Source organism: Haliotis asinina, chromosome 7 (assembly GCF_037392515.1).
Source record: "Haliotis asinina isolate JCU_RB_2024 chromosome 7, JCU_Hal_asi_v2, whole genome shotgun sequence".
NCBI lineage: Eukaryota > Metazoa > Mollusca > Gastropoda > Lepetellida > Haliotidae > Haliotis > Haliotis asinina.
Window position 1 is genome coordinate 61,459,739 of NC_090286.1, and position 24,228 is coordinate 61,483,966.

Sequence of the window (24,228 nt, forward strand, 5' to 3'; positions counted from 1 at the left end):
AAACTAACAACCAAAACATTTCCTCGTGCGTTTCTTATCTTATTCAGCCACTCGTATTTATTAATTTTTAAAAATATTCAGGGTATTACTGTTCTGCTTTTTTCTTGAGTGTGTATAGTCACGAAAGGCACACCTGTATGATAAAAATGTATTTGCAGCCTCAGAGATAAATACCATTTTGTCATAGCAATCTTGCATTGGATCGTGGTCACGTGATATGCGGACTATGACCTCGTTTTCGATACTCAACTCTACTTCCGGGTTGGTAATGTCATAATAGTTTTTGCGACGTAGAGAAGCATCTATTTCCTTGTTTTGGCAGTACCATGAAGTGATTTCTTTAGATGTAGAGACAATTAGCAAGTCTCATGTCTGGCGAAAATAAACAGGTAAATGTAGTTTGTGTACTCTTGTTATATATGTGAATGTGACTGAAAGTCTTTGAGGGAAGCCTGAATCACAGATCAATTGGGAAAGGAAAAATAGGTCACACTGATTGTTCGCCGGTTGAGATTTGGTTCTCTATAATTATTTAAGCCAGCATTTCATTAAGGCATTGGGCATTATGGATTGTTAATGTCACGGTTAATATCCGTTTGAAAATGGACAGGTACTAAAATAATTAGAAAACGTGGTTTACTGTACTGTACGAAACTGTTTGTAGCCTTGACAAAATACCAGACGCACGTGCACAACGACTTGTAGACAATTATGTTCACGGAAGCTATGTCTTTGTTGTACAGCATGAAAGTCAGACATGTCCATTGTCAGAAAGAAATGTGAAGTTATTGATCTGTTATGTAGCCGTGGCGTTACGATAGTATTCAGAGTGAATCTTTGTCATTACGCAATATGTCAGACAACAAACAGCATAAAACTTAAGTCAGCCAGACACTCAATTCTGTGAAGAATTATGTTTTCAATTATACGTTTGATTATGGTATTTCCTGATGTTTTCCAATAGTCGTTTTTGATTAAGATTAGTGTCAACATAGCTTTCAAGTCTTTTCTGTAAACTGTCAAAGATAAGTAGCCCCAGGTTTCCGGTCAGAAATGGTCACCATGATCTGATATGAGTGGCAACTTCATGCAGATAACTAGATGTCATCATACTGTGACAATAACTGGTTCCAGGATTCTGTCATGTAGGTGAAATATTTGTGAGTGCAGCAAATAAGCAATACATAAGAAAATACACAAACATATCATACTTGATGATTATCCCTGTCTTATGTTCTTGGGTTAAATGTTTGGCTCCAAACTTGTCCTAATCATCAAGATTGCTGGATGTTTGTTAAGGTGGTATGATGCAGTAGGGCAAAGGTCACAAGATAAAGTGTCATTGGCTGCTCAGAGTAGTAGTAGAGTAATGTACTATTTTCTGGGTCAAGTGTTTTGCTATATATCCTTGCCTTAGCATGGTGTAAATGCTTCCCTTAATACCTTAACTTAACTGAATTTTCTTTTGTATGGAGAGATTAGAATGATATTTGTGTTAGAAACTATTCCGGAAACAACGGTCACCCGCACACATATTTTCTCATTAGGAGTGGGTCAGCTGAAAAATTAATCCTGACATGGGTTAAAAAATACGTTGAAACGCCACTTGCAACAGGGCAAGTGACTTCAAGAAAGTAACTTGTACTGACTTATTTTCCACTTGCCCTGATTTTATTACACAATGCATGATGTTAATGTTTGCTGGGCTATTTATCGAAGAGTGATAGTTTCACTCTCTACGAATTGTACTTTATTATTATTGCAAAATTTAATGGCTTCATTATGAGCAGATATTAAATGAATTACAAGATTATTTGCAGTTTGAAACCATAAGTGGATATTATCTAGTAGTCCATGGACAAGTAAGGTACCATTATTTGGTTGACAAAATGAAAACGGACTTACTCCGGGCGGTGGGTGATGGGATTTTTTAACCACTACTTGATGATGCAGTATACATGTGATAAGAGATTCTTTAATTCTGTGTTAATTCTATTAAATATACACATAAATGCTTCATCACAATGTAAATATCAGAGTTATTTTTCATTGAGAAATTCCTTTCCTTGTTATCAGTTTACTGAATATGGGCAAATTAGTGCAGTATTGTTCATACATGTGATACCTCACTCACCTGTTGATTGTGTTCTGTTAATAGGCTCAAAGTGAGAATGACAACTACTTGAAATGGACTGAGCCAGACAAAGGTCTGAAAAGGGCCCAGTGGTACTGGGGGGACATCTCCAGGTAGGTGTTCTATCTCAAGTTGCGGTACTGGGTGACATATTCAGGTAGGTGTCCTATCTCACACTGTGGCACCGGGTGACATCTCCTGGTAGATGTCCTATCTTACACTATGGTATAGGATGACATTTCCAGGTGGGTGTTCTATCTCAAACTGTGGTACAGGGCGACATCTGCAGGTAGGTGTCCTATCTCGCACTGTGGTACAGGGCAACATCTGCAGGTAGGTGTTCTTTGTCACACTGTGGTACTGGGCAACATCTGCAGGTAGGTGTCCTATCTTACACTGAGGTACTAGACGACATCTGCAGGTGTCACTCATACCAGCATATCATTGATGCTCACGGTAAATTACCAGTCTTTGAGAGTGTTGATCTTGTAACCTTACATAAAACTTGACATCATAAGCTGAAGTATTAGAGTCGTTATCTTGGCAAACGCAGTCAAGGTAAACATTAAAGTCAGGCCTTTCATATGATACAGGGAATAATTGTTTTACAGGATCGAGGCTGGAGAGAAACTATTTGACACCTCTGATGGCACCTTCTTGGTGAGGAACTCCAGCACTCCAGGGGAATATACTCTAGTTCTCAGGTAAGTTCCCACTGGAACTGGTCAGTGTTCTGAGCAGTTCACCCATGACTTCTAATAAACGTACTGTAGGAAATAGAAAAAAACACACCACTTTTTCATATTTACATCTACAGTTCATGTAGTACATATGTGAAAGTCTGAAATATCTGTTAAACTGAATTTGGCCTGGCTATAGTCTCAGAGGTAGGGAGGTAGGAAAGAAACATAGGAAAAGGGCTTAGTTGAGGAGAGCTTAGTTCAGAAATGAGCTGTGACCTATTTGGAACAGAATATGGCTTTATGCAAATAAGAGAATGATGATATTCTTTTACATTTTTTAAATGCCCATTTTGATATTAATCCCTGCTTCATTATAAACAATGGTAAAAAAGAATAACTTTAATACTGAACTATTAAGGATGGAGCTACCATAAGTGTCGGAAGGAGTTGTCTCAAAAGCAACACCAGATCAGGTGTCACAGATGTTGGTTGGGGTTGAATAAAGATATCAGCCAAGATCAAATAATCCAAAGGTATCAAACAGGGGGTTTAGACAGCATGAGATAGCAATTTAAGAATAATAGCTAGTCATGTCAATCTTTGGGTGGTCATATTTGACTTTGAGACATTTAAAATGGTGGCTGATTTAAGTTTTTCTATGAGCACCATATTCTTTTACATATCACAGACCCAGGAAGGTCCCGGGGTAGAATAGGCCTTCAGCAACCCATGCTTGCCATGAAAGGCGACTATGCTTGTCGTAAGAGGCGACTAATGGGATCGGGTGGTCAGGCTTGCTGACTTGGTTGACACATGTCATCGGTTCCCAAATGTACAGACTAATGCTTATGTTGTTGATCACTGGATTGTCTGGTCCAGACTCGATTATTTACAGATCGCCACCTTTTCTTGTTATCAGTTGGAATATTGCTGAGTGCGGGATAAAACTAAAATAACTCACTTTTACATATCACAAAAACTTTATGAAAGTAAAACATGTAAGATGTTAATTAATTAATGAGACATATTCAGGACAAAGGAAAAACACAAAATGTCTTTGAGATTACCCCTTGTATCTGTAGGGAGCACATGCATTTCATGCCAGCTGAGTTGACATTCCGTCGTCATGCCTGGCTGAGTGACAAAAGTGGCATCGATAGTCTGATCTGTTGTTTTCAGCAGCAGTTTTGACTGATTTATGAGTAAATATGCTTTCTGCATATACCATTACTATTACACATCCCACTGTACACCCTGTTCTTTTGTGACCAGTACACGTCTTCTGACCAGTACTTTCCAAACATCTTCTGACCACCACTGTACACGTCTTCTTATTAGTGCTATCATGTTTTATGAAAACTTTGACATAGTGCTCTGAACTCCCTTGATATCTGAATAAGTACAACACTAGTGTTCGATTGTCTGTACTACCTTGTCCTCTGATCAGCTGATTAGTACATCTTTGCCCTCTTGTCACTTCATGCTTCTCCTCATATCAGCTGATTAGTACATCCATCTGCTCTTGTCAGGTGATAAGTACAACCTTGTCCTCTGATTAGATGATTAGCACATCTTTGTCCTCAGATCATCTGATTAGTACATTCTTCTCCCTTGATTAGGTGATTAGTACATCTTTTTCCTCTGATAAGTACATCCTTGTCCATTGGACAATATGCCAGCGCAGTGTCAGGGTTAGATGTTCTTTACAGGAAAGATGGTACCAACAAATGCATCAAGATCCTCCGCCAGAACAACCTGTTTGGTTTTGCGGAGCCATGCGAATTCCCGTCTGTGGTGGAGCTGATAGAGAAGTACCAGACCACATCACTGAAGATTCACAACCGCAGCCTAGATATCAAACTACTGTACCCATTCACACGTCTAGAGCATTCTGTAAGTGTCTTATAAATTACTTATTTTTCCTTATCCTGACCTGACTTAGTCTGCTTATCTCTTTACTCTGTGTGAAGATAGTGGAACAGTTGAAATCCCTTGAAGTTCCCTTGTAAATGAAGCGAATGTACAATACACTCTGGAAGCCTCCGTTTCCTGCCAATACAGTCACATGACCAGCCATGCTTGACACTCCTCCTTCATCACCCGTCGAAGACATTTGGAGGCACTTTAGGTCCCGATACGGTGATATGTTTTTGCTTATGTTCGGTTCTGTAAACTAAAATGTGTCATATTCAGTTTTTGGTTTGCAATTATTATCGTCATGATGTAAAATTATTGGTGAAAGATACTATAAGTTATCACATCGTGTTGAGGGAAATACAGGGTTTTTATCAGTCCCGAGTAAGGGTTGTATTCCTGAGACACGATGTGATAACGCATTTATCTAGCTGAATGATTTCAATAAATCAAAACAAAACAACACGCATCGAATTGACTTGCTGCCATGTTGACACCAGCTGATCGTTTGACCTCAATGCACCGCACATTACTAAAGGCTTGTCGCTTTTCTCACTTCTCGCGTCGTCACCGAGGCGTAGCGGGAGGATATGACTTTCGCAGCGGGAGGATAAAAGTCGTATACTCACGCTTTCATGTCCTCTATTACAATCTCCAACAGAATGGATGCTACATCAAGAGGCGTTTTCACTCATTAATTAGACATTTGGATCTCTGCAAACAGATCTGTTTGCCACCAGGTTCAAAACGCAGATACCAACTTTTGTAAGTCCAGTCCGTTAGCATGGGCAAATGACGCTCTCCACATCTCATTGGAAGGGCTGAATACTTACATGTTCCCTCCTGCCAGTACTACTACCGAAAGTTATCAGAAAGATAAAACACATGACACTGCTACAACTGAATTCGGCTGTGCCTTATTGGCCAGCGAGAGATTGTTTTCCAGTACTCATCTAGGAACTAGGACAACCAACCCTATTCGTCCTACTCGTCCATCTGCATACCAAACCAAGCACACAGCAATCCAACATTGTTACAACTTCATGTCTGGACCGTATCAAAGCCTGCTTAAGACATTGTGGATATATTCTACAAGAGCTGCGAAGGCAATCACATTTGCTTTACTTAAAGCTACCTGCACCTTACTCAATGATAAATGGATGTGGTGTGAAAAATATGCCAGGAAGAAAGGCTTCACTGCAACAAAGGCCACACATCCTCAAGTAGTGGACTACTTATGTAGTCTATGACATACCAGAGGACTGAAAGGCTCTACACTCTCAGTTATCATAGCTCAATTATCATCATGAAGACGGGGATCAAGCTGATTACTGTACTGGAACTACTCGCCTACTAGACCCGTGAAGGTCCCGGGGTAGAATAGGCCTTCAGCAACCCATGCTTGCCATAAAAGGCGACTCAGCTTGTCGTAAGAGGCGACTAACGGGATCGGGTGGTCAGACTCGCTGACTTGGTTGACGCATGTCATCGGTTCCCAATTGCGCAGATCAATGCTCATGTTGTTGATCACTGGATTGTCTGGTCCAGACTCGATTATTTACAGACCGCCGCCATATAGCTGGAATATTGCTGAGTGCGGAGTAAACCTAAACTCACTCACTCACTCACTCACTCGCCTACTATGTTCTTTCAAGCTGGAAGACCAACAACGCACATTAAAGCTCCAGTTTGGGATTTGCATGTTGTACTACAGCACATTATGAGTGATGTCTCGGAGCCACTAGACTGGACATCACTTGAATTATTGTCACAGAAAACGCTGTTTCTGCATGCCCTGACAACAGTGGCAAGGATGTCAGAAATACATCCTCTGGACTTCAATCGCACATGGTTCGACTCCAGTCATCTTGAGATTGTACATGTAGGATTTCATTACCACGAATCAACTGCCTATACAGCTGGACAGACAATTCCACATCTCAGTATTATCTACAGTCCACAGGCCACATGATACACAGGATTTATCATTATGCTCAGTCAGAGTGTTGAAAGTGTATGAGAGTCCATGTGCACATCTCGAACAGGCTAGCTTGAGTGATTATAATCCTGTACTTGTAATGAAGATACTTGTACGTGAAGAAGCGTCATGACTGGTCTTGATAGAAATCTTGACATACAGTTGCATTATACAGTTGACACTAGCAGGAGGCTAGCTGATCTACAATGTTATCATGTTCCAGTCTACGATAGCTTCAAGAGAAGACAAATTTGACTGGATCTGATCCCCCATTTCACAGACGAATATTGGAAGAACAGGGCTGAACTATCACCATTATATTTGCCGAAGTGTCAAACTACTGGATGTACTTATATAGCAGTCAGGAGAATCCAGCGTGGCCATACCCACTGCCGCTACGTCGGATTTTGGAAGCATAACAAGCATGAATCAGCATAAGGAAAAATATGTAATTTTCTGAATAAAAATCATATTTTATACTTATCCTGACTCATGGTGTCAAGCCCTTCCAGCCGCCTCCCTGACAGGCTGAATTCACAGTAATTCTCGTGTAAGATTTCAGACAGAGTGACGATCATGGCTGGTCATGTTACTGTATTGGCAGGAAAGGGAGGCTTCTAGTGGGTGGGTGTATTGTATGTCCACTTCAGTTAGAAGGGAACTTCAAGGGATTTCAAATGTTCCACTATCTTCGCATAGAGAGAGGAGTTAGGTGTAGCAAGCATGAGTCAGGATAAGTATAACATATCCATTTTATTCAGAAAATTACATTTTCTAAATAACCACCTGAAAGTCATATTAAAGGGACACTGATATAGAGCAATTTCCAGGGACTAGTTGTTGCTTTTGTTATTGTATTTTCCCCAAGACTAACTGAAAGATGTCCAAAAATTCTTGATTTGTAGTGAGTAATCTGTGCTGTGCCACCCACTAGCACAGTTGATAGTGTAAAGGCATATCTTTACACTAATCAGCAAAGCTGAAATAGAGTGTCATCTTGGAATTAATTGGAAAATGTGGTTATCTTTAGTACCTATTAATATTTCCATCTTCATCATCGTGATAAGAAATGAATCCATTTTTATCCCCACGGCATGTAATGCGGGGGGAATATAGTCGATGCCTTCTCTGTGTGTCTGTCTGTCCGTCCCCCATCCGCCTGTCCATCCATCCCCCATCCATCCCCCATCCATCCGTCTGTAATCATTTTGTTTCCGGAGCATAACTCAGAAACCGTTCAATATTTTTAGACCAAACTTGATAGATATAGTAATCTCAGCCTATGATTGAGCCTTTTGCTATTTACAGATTTTTGGCATTTATTTTATCTTGTTTTTCCATGGAACATTTTGGTGTTAGTCTTATGGTGGGGTGGGCTTCGTTTCCGGAGCAGAACTCAAAACTGTTCAATATTTTTCTGCAAAACTTGGTAGATATATCAAACAGAACCTAAAGTGGTGCCTTTTGCTATGTACAGGTTTTTGTGATTTATTATTTTCTCGGTTTCCATGGAAATGTTTCAGACATAGTCTGAAAAGTGAGGGGTGTGTTTCATTTCTGGAGCAGAACTCAAAAGGCGTTCAATATTTTTGTGCAAAACTTGGTAGATATATCAGTCAGAAGCTGAAGTGGTGCCTTTTGCTACTTACAGGTATTTGTGATTTAGCACAACTCGAAAACCATTTCATATCTTTCAACAGATCTTGGCAGATATATGAGACAGATCTTGAAATTGTGACTTTGCTGGTTACAGATAGATGGCATTTATACTTTCCATGAATTCCACGGAAACAATTCAAACTTAGTCTGAAAAAACAATGAGTAACTCTCAGATTATTTGTCCTTTCAAACATGTGGGGGCCGGGGGGATATATCATCTTCGGATGACTCTTGTCTCAGTTGGTTGAAGAAATTTTGTCATGTTGGACAGCTGCCCAGTCTCCTGTCCGTCAAGGTCAAGGGCGCAGGGACTAGCCCCCTGTCAACTAGACATGATTACTGTAAATCACAAATTTTTTGCGTCATGATATTTTTGCGAGTGGCAACAAACAGATGTTTTTATGTCACAATATTTTTGTGACTTGCCGAATTCTCAAAACATAGTTTAGTTTGACAGTTTCAAAGCTTACTTGCATCTGAAAGTTTTATCTGAAATAAATCCAATCACATATTAAAATTTGCCGCTAATCTTGAACACCATTCAGTGGAGTATTTCCGCATGTATGCAATCAGTGATGTTTTCTTAATGTCTCAGTAGGCTGAAGAATTTTGTCATGGTTGACAGCTGCCCAGTCCCGTGTCCGTCAAGGTCAAGGGCGCAGGGACTGGCCACCTGGCAATTAGACATGATTACATTGTTGGCACGGAAACATTTATCGCTCTGCATCAGGGCCCTTTTAATGTATCAGTTTTGAACCAATAAAAACATGGTGTATTGAAAAGAATTCCATGGCTTTAAAATTATCATTGATTAGATGTTGCTGGTTATATATCATGGCTCTGTAGCTAGGAGTTCCAACTGTATGTGTCGTGTGTGTCGTGTTGTCAGTGGCTGACCGAGGAGGATGAAGGGGACAATCTATACACGAAGCTGTCCAAACTAATGGAAGTCAACAAGAAGTATCTGGAGAAACACAAGGCCTACAACAACCACCATGACAAGTACGACTTTCTCAGCATGGTAGGCACTGCTTTGTACATCCACCACCTCAATCTTCTCAGCACAGTAGGCACTGCTTTCTACATCCACCAACTCCATTTCCTCAGCACAGTAGGCACAGCTTTGTACATCCACCACCTCCATCTCATCAGCAAGGTAGGCACTGCTTTCTACATCCACCAACTCCATTTCCTCAGCACAGTAGGCACAGCTTTGTACATCCACCAACTCCATCTCATCAGCAAGGTAGGCACTGCTTTCTACATCCACCAACTCCATTTCCTCAGCACAGTAGGCACTGCTTTCTACATCCACCAACTCCATCTCCTCAGCAAGGTAGGCACTGCTTTCTACATCCACCAACTCCATTTCCTCAGCAAGGTAGGCACAGCTTTCTACATCCACCAACTCCATCTCATCAGCAAGGTAGGCACAGCTTTCTACATCCACCAAGTCCATCTCGTCAGCAAGGTAGGCATTGCTTTCTACATCCACCAACTCCGTCTCATCAGCAAGGTAGGCACTGCTTTCTACATCCACCAACTCCATCTCATCAGCAAGGTAGGCACTGCTTTCTACATCCACCAAGTCCATCTCGTCAGCAAGGTAGGCACTGCTTTCTACATCCACCAACTCCATCTCGTCAGCAAGGTAGGCACTGCTTTCTACATCCACCAACTCCATTTCCTCAGCACAGTAGGCACAGCTTTCTACATCCACCAACTCCATCTCATCAGCAAGGTAGGCACAGCTTTCTACATCCACCAAGTCCATCTCGTCAGCAAGGTAGGCATTGCTTTCTACATCCACCAACTCCGTCTCATCAGCAAGGTAGGCACTGCTTTCTACATCCACCAACTCCATCTCATCAGCAAGGTAGGCACTGCTTTCTACATCCACCAACTCCATCTCGTCAGCAAGGTAGGCACTGCTTTCTACATCCACCAACTCCATCTCGTCAGCAAGGTAGGCACTGCTTTCTACATCCACCAACTCCATCTCATCAGCACAGTAGGCACTGCTTTCTACATCCACCAACTCCATTTCCTCAGCACAGTAGGCACAGCTTTGTACATCCACCAACTCCATCTCATCAGCAAGGTAGGCACTGCTTTCTACATCCACCAACTCCATTTCCTCAGCACAGTAGGCACAGCTTTGTACATCCACCAACTCCATCTCATCAGCAAGGTAGGCACTGCTTTCTACATCCACCAACTCCATTTCCTCAGCACAGTAGGCACTGCTTTCTACATCCACCAACTCCATTTCCTCAGCACAGTAGGCACTGCTTTCTACATCCACCAACTCCATCTCATCAGCAAGGTAGGCACTGCTTTCTACATCCACCAAGTCCATCTCGTCAGCAAGGTAGGCACTGCTTTCTACATCCACCAACTCCGTCTCATCAGCAAGGTAGGCACTGCTTTCTACATCCACCAACTCCATTTCCTCAGCACAGTAGGCACAGCTTTGTACATCCCCCAACTCCATCTCATCAGCACAGTAGGCACTGCTTTCTACATCCACCAACTCCATCTCATCAGCAAGGTAGGCACTGCTTTTTACATCCACCACCTCCATCTCCTCAGCACAGTAGGCACTGCTTTTTACATCCACCAACTCCATCTCCTCACCACAGTAGGCACTGCTTTGTACATCCACCAACTCCGTCTCATCAGCAAGGTAGGCACTGCTTTCTACATCCACCAACTCCGTCTCATCAGCAAGGTAGGCACTGCTTTCTACATCCACCAACTCCATCTCCTCAGCACAGTAGGCACTGCTTTGTACATCCACCAACTCCATCTCATCAGCAAGGTAGGCACAGCTTTGTACATCCACCACCTCCATCTCCTCAGCACAGTAGGCACTGCTTTGTACATCCACCAACTCCATCTCCTCAGCACAGTAGGCACAGCTTTGTACATCCACCACCTCCATCTCCTCAGCACAGTAGGCACTGCTTTGTACATCCACCAACTCCATCTCCTCAGCACAGTAGGCACAGCTTTGTACATCCACCACCTCCATCTCCTCAGCACAGTAGGCACTGCTTTCTACATCCACCAACTCCATCTCCTCAGCACAGTAGGCACAGCTTTGTACATCCACCACCTCCATCTCCTCAGCACAGTAGGCACTGCTTTCTACATCCACCAACTCCATCTCCTCAGCACAGTAGGCACTGCTTTGTACATCCACCAACTCCATCTCCTCAGCACAGTAGGCACAGCTTTGTACATCCACCAACTCCATCTCCTCAGCACAGTAGGCACTGCTTTCTACATCCACCAACTCCGTCTCCTCAGCAAGGTAGGCACTGCTTTCTACATCCACCACCAGCTACCATTATATGATGTTCTAAGCATGGTGCCTAGATGAAAACAAGGCTTTCAAAATGCAACTGTATAATTATTCTGGTGCCTGCAGGAGGTCCAGCGCTGTTACTTGTCCCTGGATGCGATGTTGAAGATGCAGACCATGATGGAGGATCAGCAGCAGACGTTGCTGCAGCACCATGGCCAACTTAGCCAGCACGAGATCCCCTTGTACGTTTAACTATTGTGTAATGTCTTTATCATATGTTGTGTTAGTCCATGATGCTCTCCATGAAGCTATCTGCAGAGTAATTACTGAAACTGTAGACATTTGTGTGTTGATGTCCTTCTTTTCTGTTGACCTTCTTGTGTCCTGGCTTTAGGTTTGAGCGAAACATGAAGCTGCAGGAGAGTCGTCTGGTGTCGCTGAAAGAAAGCTATAATAAGCAGAGACATCTGGCAGACCAAATGAACATTGACAACAACAGAGCCATCAATGACATGATCAACCTGAGGCCAGAAGTCAAGCGACTTGCTAATCAGCGTGAAGAAATGAGGAGGTAGGGGCACATGTTGGTAGTGGGAAGGATTGAGGGGATGGAGCACATGTTGGTAGTCAGTGGAAAGGATTGAGGGGGTGGAGCACATTGGTAATTAGTGGGAATGATTGAGGGGATGGAGTACAAAATGGAGAAGGATTGAGGACGTAGGAGCACATGTTGTTAGTGGGAATGAATGAGGAGGTAGGGGCACATGTTGTTAGTGGGAAGGATTGAGGTGGTACAGTACATGTTGGTAGTTATTGGGAAGGAATGAGGCGATAGAGCTTATGCTGGTAGTTAGTGGGAAGGAATGATAAAAGTTCTGCAGGAAATATACTTGACAGCATTGAAATTGCACCATTTAAAAAATTTAAAAAGTTGAGATTGCTAATAGCAATGACTATGGAAAAGAGAGTTTGAAAACATTTACTTTTTAGGGCAGTTTTGAAAGTATTAGATTCTATTCCTTTTACAGCCTATGGTAGAATGTTCCAGAGATGGGGGCTGCAGCAGAGAACGCTCTTAATCTCATGGCTGTTTTGACGTGAGCCTGTGTTAGCAGTAGGGAGGTTGACGAACGGAGCAATCATCTTGGAATATTGTGATGAAAGAGGCTTTTTATCCCCCCGGCATGTAATGCAGGGGGATATAGTTGACACCTCGTCTGTCCGTCCGTCCGTCTGTAATCATTTTGTTTTCGGAGCATAACTCAGAAACCGTTCAATATTTTTAGACCAAACCTGATAGATATAGTAATCTCAGCCTATGGTTATGCCTTTTGCTATTTACTGATTTTTGGCATTTATATTTTTTTTTGTTTTTCCATGGAACATTTTGGTTTTAGTCTTCGGGCTTCGTTTCCGGAGCAGAACTCAAAATCCGTTAAATATTTTTCTGCAAAGCTTGGTAGATATACAACAGTGTTCCCAGAAATTATTGAGAAAATCTTTGGTTTTTTTCTAATGATGCTAAGATTGGAAAAAGGGCTTTCACCATGCACTAAGCATACTAAATAAGGGAGACAACTCTTGAAGGCTTAGAAGTCAGCTCATTACGTCAAGAGTTATCTCCCTTGTCTGAGCAGACGGCTTCCTGTGTTGACATGGCAGAATTTACAGCAAGAGAGAAAAGAAAGCTCATTCTAGATGATTTTGAAAGGGGTGAGGCTGATGCTAAAGTGTTAGCTTGTAGACATGGTATTCCTCTGTCTATAGTATACAGAACTTTCAAGAATATTCAAACAGGAACCGGGATAGGGCACAAAGCAGGGGCAGGTCGGCCTAGGAAATTCAGTGTTGTGGATCGCCGAAGACTTGGGCAGATTGTGAGTAGGGGCAAATTGAAAAGTGTTCAGAACATCAGAAATGAAATGATTAGCAGAGGAAGTTCTCAGGTATGCAATGAAACAATTAGGCAGGAATTACAGAGACTTAATTGGGTGAAAAAACGTGGAATTCCCTCGCCGTTGATGAAAGATGCACAAAAGGAAAAACGTTTAAACTTGTGTTCGGGCTCATGAAAATCAAGATTGGGATAATGTTTTCTTTTTGGATGAAAGTTCTGTTTGGCTTTTCCCTAATTGTGTGAAAATTTGGACCAAAGATACTGTCAAACCTATCTACCAGCGACCAAAACATAGCCCGAAGTTTCACATGTGGGGTGGCATATCGGCTCGCGGAGTGACGCCATTGTGTGTTTTCACGGGAAACTTGACAAAAGAAAGATACGTTGACATTCTAAATGGTCACCTTCTTCCAACAGCACAAACATTGTATGAAGATGATTGGATTTTCCAGCATGATAATGACCCAAAACACACTGTGCGCTACACAAAACAGTGGTTGTCGGGTGAAAATGTTCAAGTTTTAGACTGGCCCAGTTACAGCCCAGACCTAAACCCAATTGAGAATGCGTGGTTAGTCATGAAGGACAGAATAAACCAAAAGGGACTGAGAAATATTGAAGATATGAAGGCCGAAGTGGTCCGATATTGGGATACCCTGTCACATGATTACCTACAAACTTTGATGGGTAGTGTGCCTAGGCGTATTCAGGCATGCATTGCTGAGCGAGGAGGTCTAACAAAGTACTGAAACAAGACTGAGACTGTAAAAGGATGATGTTTTAACATGTTTATGTAAGTAAAACGCCAGAAGTTAATAAACGTAATGAGTTACATGACGCAACATGATTCTCAATCATTTCTGGGAATACTATATCAATCAGAAGCTGAAGTGGTACCTTTTGCTATGTACAGGTTTTTGTGATTTATTATTTTCTCTGTTTATATGGAAACGTTTCAGACTTAGTCTCAAAATGCCTTTTGGTATTTACAGGATTTTGTGATTTATTATTTTCTCGGTTTCCATGGAAACGTTTCGGACATAGTCTCAAAATGGTGGGATGGGCTTCGTTTCCGGAGCAGAACTCTAAAACTGTTTAATATTTTTCTGCAAAACTTGGTAGATATATCAGTCAGAACCTAAAGTGGTGCCTTTTGCTATATACAGGTTTTTGTGGTTTATTATTTTCTCGGTTTCCATGAAAACGTTTCGGACATAGTCTGAAAAGTGAGAGGTTTGTTTCATTTCTGGAGCACAACTCAAAAGGCGTTCAATATTTTTGTGCAAAACTTGGTAGATATATCAGTCAGAAGCTCAAGTGGTGCCTTTTGCTATTTACAGGTTTTTGTGATTTGTTATTTTCTCGGTTTCCATGGAAATGTTTCGGACTTAGTCTCAAAAGTGAGAGGTGTGTTTCGTTTTCGGAGCAGAACTCAAAATCTTCATAGTATCTGTCAATGTTACTTGGTAGATATGTGTATTGCAGACACCAAAGTGGTGCCTTTTGGTTGTTACATGTTTTTGTGATTTATTATTTTCTCTGTTTCTATGGAAACATTTCGGACTTACTCTCAAAAGTGAGAGGTGTGTTCTGTTTCTGGAGCAGAACTCAAAAACTTCTTAATATCTGTCAGTGTTTGTTGGTAGATGTGTGTGGCAGACCCCAAAGTGGTGCCTTTTGCTATTTACAGATTTTTATGATGTATTATTTTCTCGGTTCCATGAACACGTTGCTGACTTCGTTTCTGGAGCACAACTCGAAAACCATTTCATATCTTTCAAAAGATCTTGGCAGATATATGAGACAAATCTTGAAATGGTGACTTTTTTAGATTACAGATATATGGCATATATATTTTTCATGAATTCAATGGGAACAATTCAGACTTAGTCTAAAAAACACAATAAGTAACTGTCAGATGATTTGTCCTTTCAAATATGTGAGGGCTGTGGGGATATGTCATCTTCTGATGACTCTTGTTTTACATTGAGAAAACTTGTTTTCATAGATGCAGCTGTGTGTAAGAAGAAGAAGTTTGTATTGATTTCTGCTTTATACAGGAATCCAGTGAAAAGGTTAGAGGATAGGTATCACTGTTTGGTAGCATGGCGCAACACAGGAGGTTGAATTCTGAATCCATTTGAGTTATCAGAGAAGCTGTTGAGGAATGTTATGAACAAGCGAGATGCAGTAAGTTTAGATAGAACAAGCCTGGTCATTTGAATCTGGACAGTGTTGATGTCTAAGAGGTTTCGGGTCTTGCTGATATTGAACATGTCGCAGAAGCATCCTTTGCTGAGTGATTTGATTTGATTTTCTAATGACATGTTAGTAGTTACTAGGAAGAAATCAGGTTCCTCAAATGTTGGTTGTGGGAAGTAAAAAGGGGATAGAGGACACATGTTGGTTGTGAGTGGGTACCTCAGTGTCATAGCATGCTTGAGTGTGGCATTGTATCCATTGGGTAGTGCTGTTATTTTAGGAACTTGTCTGGACAGGCAACAGGTCACATGAGAGAACATCATGGTGAAGGTGCACTAGTCGTGAAGGTGACATGAAACCGTGTCATATCTCCTGATATAAGTGAACTAGTATTTTGGTTGCATTTGTATTTCAGGAATGTCTTGAACGAAGGCTTGAGTCAAGACTTTGTGGATGGGCTGCTGGAAGAGGAGAAGGGTGTGTCACTCTGTCATTACAACCAGGACAGCTGGTATGTCAGGTGTGACCGGCTAGAGGCCGAGAGCCTGCTTGCCAACAAATCCCATGGAACCTTCCTTGTACGTCCAAAGTTGGACAACAACCAGCATGCACTCTCTGTGATGTAAGTCATACTCCTAACATCTTATTGTGGTCTCATAGTGGTAAACATGGTGTACATGAAGACATAAAACAAAATCAAGGAAGTACTTGTTGTGGTAGACTTTGGAAACAAATCAAGAAAGCTGTTACAGATATTGTTGTGATAAACAGATCCATACCAGCCATTGTTATGGTAAACTATATTAGATATAGTTGTGGTAAGTAAGTAAACATCGGTGATTGCATGTTATCCCCCCGGCATGTCCATTTTGTTTCCGGAGCATAACTCAGAAGCTGTTCAATATTTTTAGACCAAACTTGATAGATATAGTAATCTCAGCTGATGGTTGTGCCTTTTGGTATTTACAGATTTTTGGCATTTTTATTTTTTGTGTCTTTCTATGGAACATTTTGGTGTTAATCTAATGGTGGGGCGTTTCCGGAGAAGAACTCAAAAACCGTTCTATATTTTTCTACAAAACTTGGTAGATATGTGTGGCAGACCCCAAAGTGGTGCATTTTGCTATTTACAGGTTTTTATAATGTATTATTTTCTCGGTTCCATGCTGACTTGGTTTCCGGAGCACAACTCGAAAACCATTTCATCAATAGATCTTGGCAGATATACGAGACAGATCTTGAAATGGTGACTTTTTCTGATTACAGATATATGGCATTGATATTTTCTATGAATTCCGTGGAAACAATTCAGACTTGGTCTAAAAACACAATAAGTAACTGTCAGATGATTTGTCCTTTCAAATATGTGAGGGCCGTGGGGATATGTCATCTTCTGATGACTCTTGTATAAGTAAGTCTATATTGGTATTGTGTGGATGAACAAATCTATAATGGCAATTGTTGTGTTAAACTAATCCATATTGGCAATAGTTGGGGTAAACAAGTGTGTATGAGCTGTCGTAAATAAAACCTGAAGTGTTTACAAACTTACTATGACATGAACATGTTAAAAAGCCCCTGGCCCACTAGCCAGTAGCTAGTAAAATTCCAGTCAGGACAGTAAATCTTCATAGTTCCTAGCCCAACTGGCTGGTGAAATTTCATGGGGTCGTTTTGTAAATATATCACTTTCTTGCATGTTAAGTTATGATGCACTTTTAAATCTTGCAAGAGTATGGCCCATTAAAAATGTAAATTGTTCATTGTGTTCATTGTGTTAGCAGCTTAATGAAGAAAGCTTTGTCTGCTTTCAAATTTGTGGCCAAGTGCATTATTTTGTGGGCAAGTAACTTTCAGGCATAGCTAGCCTGACCGACTAGAAAAATTTGGAAACTATTTCACACAGTGCAGTAAAGCAGAAAGTGTCCAACTCATCTGCTCCTGGAATCACTGATTTTGCATATTGCATTTTGTAGCTAGTGCTAAACATGGTAAATATGTTTTAGTCAACATTATCATAATTTGTATGACATTGTCATGTAAATCATTGAACATGTTAAAGATGTTCTTATAAGCACGACATAGTACCAGTGTAGCATGTTTCATATGCAATTTTGAATGGTTTCTCTTTTCAGGTGTCGAGACCATGTCCAACATTGTATCATATTACATGTAAAGGGACGTGGCTATGGTTTCACTGAAGATCTCTGTCTCTTTGGAACCCTCAAGGAACTTGTTATCAAGTATCGTCGCATCTCACTGGCCGAACACAACACTCACGCTGACGTAACTCTCATCTACCCCCTATACTACTACCAGGGAGATCAGGCACATTGATGGTCAGCAGGTGGTGCCACTTGATAAACAATGAAACTAATATGGCTATATATTGAAGTCTGTTAAGGACATCTGCACCAACCACGTTATAGCACTTTCAGTCTTAGCCTGAAGCTGTTCAGTTTTACACAAACAGAAAGTGTCACTAGTTCCTCCTGAAGTTAAGACAATGGTTGCTAAATGTGTAGGAAACTATAAATGATATTGCATTTAAGTGTGTAGTGTAAGTATCTAGTGAATTTAATGGTCTTTAGGAGGTGGGGTAGCGTATTGGTTAAAGCGTTCATGTTGAAGACCCGGGTTCAATTCACCGTGTAGGTTCAATGAGTGAAGACTGTTTCTAGTGTCCATGCTGTGATATTGCTGGAATATTGCTAAAGACGGCATCAAACAAACCTCACTCAGTAGTGGTTTTGGATCTTCAGGTACTACTGATGTTATGAAATGACTGAAGGCATGAGTGGCTCTGCCACTGTATTGGAAAGGACCGACAAGCAGGACTGGATTCTATGGTGGTCATGGGATACAGCAGTAATGTTTATCTGACAGTATTTAGTTGTCCCCAAGTGAAGAAGTCTGATTACAATTACTGTTCTGTACATTAAGAAACTACATTCTTCATAATACCTGTTACACTGGTCCTTGTTGAATAACGATAGTCTTCCAAACAGAGAACCTGTCAAGGAGAAAACCACCATTGTTTAATATCCATACATCCATTGCTGGTTTAATGTCTCGAGGTGTCGACTTACTACAGCTCCATTTGGTAAGTGTTGCTGCTCCTGTTTCTAATGATATAAGTCAAATAGGAATTTTTGAATTTTTCATTCTGAGGATTTGCAATGTTTTCATAATATTATTACTAGTGTTTTGCTAGTATTGAACGACAACCAAGGCCCACAGAGTTAGCTCCCTTTTGTGTTGCATATAGTTGGCTCTCTGTCAGGATTAAGTTGTAACTTGAGCAGTGTTATTGTGAGTAATGCAAAACTGGAACAATATGCCCATCTCTACATGGCAAAAGGTTTGTTTGTTTTGTTTGATTGCATAGTCTGGTTAATTGTGTCATTGGAAGCACCTTGTGTAATACTAAGTTTTCAAAATATAGCTTTGTAGGTATACCTGTCATAATTGAAAATGTTTGTATATTATTTAATTATATATGTACAAAAAGTCTGTTGAAAATTGAATTATAACCCCTGTATTGTGAAACGGATTTGAGATGAGAACAATACATTTATTATGACACGAGAGAGAATTATTTGTGTGAAGTACTTTACACTGCTGTTGTTATGAAGGATTTATTCTTCTACACCAAGAATTGATCATGTTGACATTGGATATATTTGTATTATAAATATTATTATCAACTCTTTGTTCCTTTTAAGATAGGGCTTAGTCAAATGAAAAATCAAAACTTGTAATATCAAATAAAGTTTAGTCAGTCTTGGTCACAAATAATTGTGAATGTAGATGATTGATGATGTACGAAGTAAGTGTAACATGTGATAGAATGTATTGCCACAGAGCTGATCCCTGCTCCAAGTTTGTTTCTGCCAGCTGAGTGTATCAAGCTCAAGCATGTTACATATGACAGTTGGAGGAAGTGTTGTACTAGCATTAACAACAACAGTTGCAACATAATTCAAGACTTACTGCAAGCAGATAAAATAGATGATACTTTACGAAATATTTTCTAAGCATTTTTCAAAATTGTTTATTTTCAGAATGAATATATTACCGTTACCACAAATACGTAAATATGTATATAAAATATTATAACTCTTTACATATATATATATATATACACATACCGGTATATATATGTATTTTTCTGCATGAAAGTCCGTGGAAACATGAGCCTCTTACAGTTTCTTAGTAAGGATTGTTTGAGAATTTCTGAAGATCACAATCAGGTGACTGTGATCAGACTCATTCCGTTTCTTGCCAAGCTGAACATCGTAGTTGACTGAAATGTGGTGTTAAACATCATAGTTGACTGAAATGTGTTGTTGAAAATTGTAGTTGACCGACATCTTGATGTTAAACATCAAATGTCACTTACATTCTGATATTGAACATTGCAGTTTCACTGACATTTTGATGTTGAACAGGGATTGGGAAAGAGAACTTTGACAATAGGCCATTTTCTGGATTATTAGCCATTTTCTGAATTTACAGTGGGCCATTGCCCTTGTGTCAAAAGTAAACTTCAAAATTTTAATGGACCACTTTTCATTCTAATGTGCAATCGCTGGTTGAACATCGTTGGTCATTTACTTTATATATCTGATATTCTTATGATAAACTTTGAACAACGTTGTGTTGTGGAAAATATATTTGACTGACATGGTACAGAAGATCATAGTTGACTTTGATTTGATGCTGAACATCATAATTGACTGAAATATGATGTTGAACATCACAGTTGACTGAAATATTAAGGTTTCATTATGGTGTTAAAAGTTTTAGTTGACAATATACAATGTGAACAAATGGGCCACTTGCAATTGAACAGAATCTGTGTGATCCTTTACAAAAAATCATGTCAGCTATTATATTGTTATGCTGGGGACTGATTTTGTCAGTATTCTCATGTGTTGTCTATTTCAATGTTTTAAATGAACAAATTAGTATCACTACATTCCATCATAGATCATTAGCGTGCGCTGTACCAAACACCCCCTTACCATCCCCGTGAAACCCTACAATATGGTATGAGTGGTTCTTGCTTTATATCTTCCAGATGAAGCAAAATAACTAGTATGTCCTTACTGACAGTTGGTTATTCCTTGAAAGTCTGTTGCTTGTCATGTGTCATTTGAAGCCTGCTCCCTGGCTACATTCTGATTGGCCTATCTGTTTGGCAGCAGTAGGGGACGGTAGGGTAGCCTGGTGGTTAAAGTGTTTGCTCATCATTACAAAGACCAGAGTTCCATTCCCCACATGGGTACACATGGGTACAGTGTGTTAAGCCCATTTGTCATGTCTCCTGTCATGACTTTGCTGGAATATTGCTAATTTTGCAGTAGAGCTTAACTGATTGACTGACTGACTGTTTTGTGTTGATAGTACAAGGACAACATTAGCTACACCTTAGTCAGAGTGTTTGAAAGTGCCAAACCTGAAAACCACTGAAATCAGACATGTTTCAGAGAAGTCATTTGTGTTTGTCAAGTCAGGCATTATAATCATTGTGTTGCACCCTAGCTTCTATATTTCTAGACCAATCATTTGATTCGATGTTCCTACATTATTTCATGATGCCTGGCCATTACAGTAATCATGTTCAGTTCCTCTGTTTTTGTGTAGTGGCTATGCTTTGTCATCTGTGATTCGGTCTTCGGATCTGCAGTTGGTTACAGCTGCGTTTCTTCACATATGGATGACAAGTCATTCAAATAATTTGTCCTTGAAGAAACTGATGGTTGATTAAATCCTGTCATCTGATTTGAGGCTGTTACCAGGGATGAGAAATTTCCGCGGATCCGCGGAAATCCGCGTTTTTTTACATCCCCAGGGTCATTTTTCTGATACGTCTAAATATATATACAGTGTTAATATTGATTTTAGAAGCCATATTTAGTGTGTAAAATGCCAAAATCCCCCAGACCCCCGACTAGTTTTCAGCTGTAAATGAAAATTTCCATTCTCATCCCTGTGTTACTCTGAGACACTAAAAAACTAGCTGTTTCCTTTTGTGTGTCACAGTATTTACAGTTAACCTGTGAAACCTGTCACATAGCCACTCGCTGACTTTAGCGACAATCACTGGCTCATTCCAACATGGCTAGAGAGAGATGTAATGAGCTATACATGACCAGCTCCGTACAGTGGACATCTGTCAGAGGACAGGCAATTTGTAGTAACCATGGCAACCATGTGAATTCAATGGACAAAATTTTATTTATTTTGAAAAACATTCCGCCAAATATTAATTTAGAGAACAATCCCTTTAAACTGAACTGTTTTGTGAAAATGGAAATATGCCTGTGAAGACTCACTGTCCTGGTCACTGATATAGTCGTGTGTGGGTCACATTAAAATTATATTGCCTGTCTTGTTTAATGTGTTGCCAAACCATATGGGGGAACTTTACGTGTCTGCCCATTTGTCCATCCAGCTGTTTTGCCCTATTTGTCTTTAAGTAACTACCTGCCAATGACCACCTGTTTCAAGTGCAGTTCAGCCAGTCCATGTTACCTGAGGTGTTGGCACAGTCTAGTGCTGCTAGTTTAGATCAGTGTGCTTTCACAGTTATCTTATGGCTTTAGTCAGCGTTGTTTATACATTTTTATTCCAAATATTTAATGAAATTTTTTGTCAAATATATTTACATTTTGTAGTTATGTAGAAATAGACTTTCTCTTGTCTGCTTGATATGTCACCTACTTGCAGTGTAACTGTGCTGTTGATGTGTGCACACACGGGAATCACAGTGGTTTCTTCATGATACGGATGATATTTGAGAGGCGGTCTGTAATTTGGAAATGTGTTGAAATAAAGTCACTAATTTTATTTATGAAGTTACATCAAAGTTTATTCTTGGTGTTTGTTATATGTGAACATGTTTGTGGACAGTGAAATGACATAGCTATGATGGAGCCATATTTCTATCTTCAGGGAAGGCCTGCGGGCTTTTTTGTGAGTGTTTTTAAGGCTGCCACGGGCAATACTTCAGTTGTATCACCTCATGCTGGCTCAAGGAGTGAGGCAGCCGATCTTAACGAGTGAGGCAAGCTTAGGTGATACCGATCTTAATAAGTGAGGCAAGCATGGGTGATGCTGATCTTAATTAGTGAGGCTAGCCTTGACGATGGCGATCCTAATGATTAAGGCAAGTTTGAGTGATAAAGCCCAGGGCCTAGATTTTCGAAGCTCCCTCAGCACTAAGATAGTCGTCATCGTCAGCAAAAGCTTGGGGTATTGCTTACTGTAGCTATCACTGTATTGCGGGTCATGCCTCGATATGTACAGGCCTCCGTCGAACCGCAGAATATTTTCTGAGTGTTGAATTAAATAATGTAATAACTCGTAAGGGTTTGGTAAGTGTGATAAGCCACCGAAGAATGGGTACAATATACTCCAGAGTACTTTCTGACCCGTGAAGGTCCTGGGGTAGAACAGACCTTCAGCAACCCATGCTTGCCATGAAAGGCAACTATGCTTGTCGTTAGAGACGACTAAAGGGATCGGGTGGTCAGTCTCGCTGACTTGGTTGACACATGTCATCGGTTCCCAATTGCACAGATCGATGCTCACGTTGTTGATCACTGGATTGTCTGGTCCAGACTCGATTATTTACAGACCACCACCATATAGCTGGAAAACTAAACTCACTCACTCACTCCAGAATTTTCTTGCCAAAATGGACTGTTGTATTTTAGTAAGAAAGGTGTCTTATTATCGCAGCGATGATTATGTCCTTTGTCCCTTGCATACCAACTACTGCATCTCCGGAGAAGGAGATTAAGCCATTAAATCGTGATCATTAAACATATCTATTGATTTAAGACATAGTGCATTTTGCTTTACCCTTGTCATGTATGTATTCACATTATGTATTTGTGTAATGTAAACCGCCTGTATGGTCGCAGCTACACTGTAAGGGATGTATAGACATACATGTTACTGTATCAGATCTTCTCACACCGTTCACCACTCGCTGAAATATTTACCCGAATATTACCAGATCCCAAAAGGGAGACATCGGAAGTACAAGCCGTTTATACATTTCCTTTACTGCTCTTACCCAATACAGAGAAAATGGGTACTACTGCATCACACTGAGTTGATACATTGTCAGAAGCGACGTAAAATCTTTCTCTTCCTATCGGATGTCTTTCATTGGCATGCATGGGACGTTTACTGGGCTTCATTTATCTCATTACATTCGATGCTCCCTCCTTGAAACCTAAATATCCTAACTTGGTGAAGTCAGTCCGGAAGGGTCAGTGAGATACCCTTGTAGTCAAAGCGTTTGCTCATCACGGCAAAAGCCCTGGTTTGAACTCAACATGGGTACAAGGGGGTAGCGGAAATAAACACTTCATGATATGCCTGGGTACGTCGCATGGGAATTACTTAAGCTATATAGCGATTGATATGCCAGGA

General features: G+C 40.5%; 2 protein-coding genes across 2 annotated transcripts in view; one reads left to right on the top strand and one right to left on the bottom strand.

The window, feature by feature from the left end:
* The window catches only part of LOC137291711 (replication termination factor 2-like), a 559,227-nt gene that overhangs the window by 393,411 nt on the left and 141,588 nt on the right, over nucleotides 1-24,228 (bottom strand). The window lies entirely within an intron of this gene.
* LOC137291436 (phosphatidylinositol 3-kinase regulatory subunit gamma-like) lies at nucleotides 264-22,657 on the top strand. Its single transcript, XM_067822786.1, has 9 exons — nucleotides 264-389; nucleotides 2,159-2,247; nucleotides 2,746-2,838; nucleotides 4,527-4,710; nucleotides 9,258-9,389; nucleotides 11,802-11,920; nucleotides 12,073-12,249; nucleotides 16,193-16,399; nucleotides 17,913-22,657. Exons 1-9 carry the CDS (start codon nucleotides 369-371, stop codon nucleotides 18,112-18,114), a joined length of 1,224 nt encoding a protein of 407 aa, XP_067678887.1. The 5' UTR covers nucleotides 264-368; the 3' UTR covers nucleotides 18,115-22,657.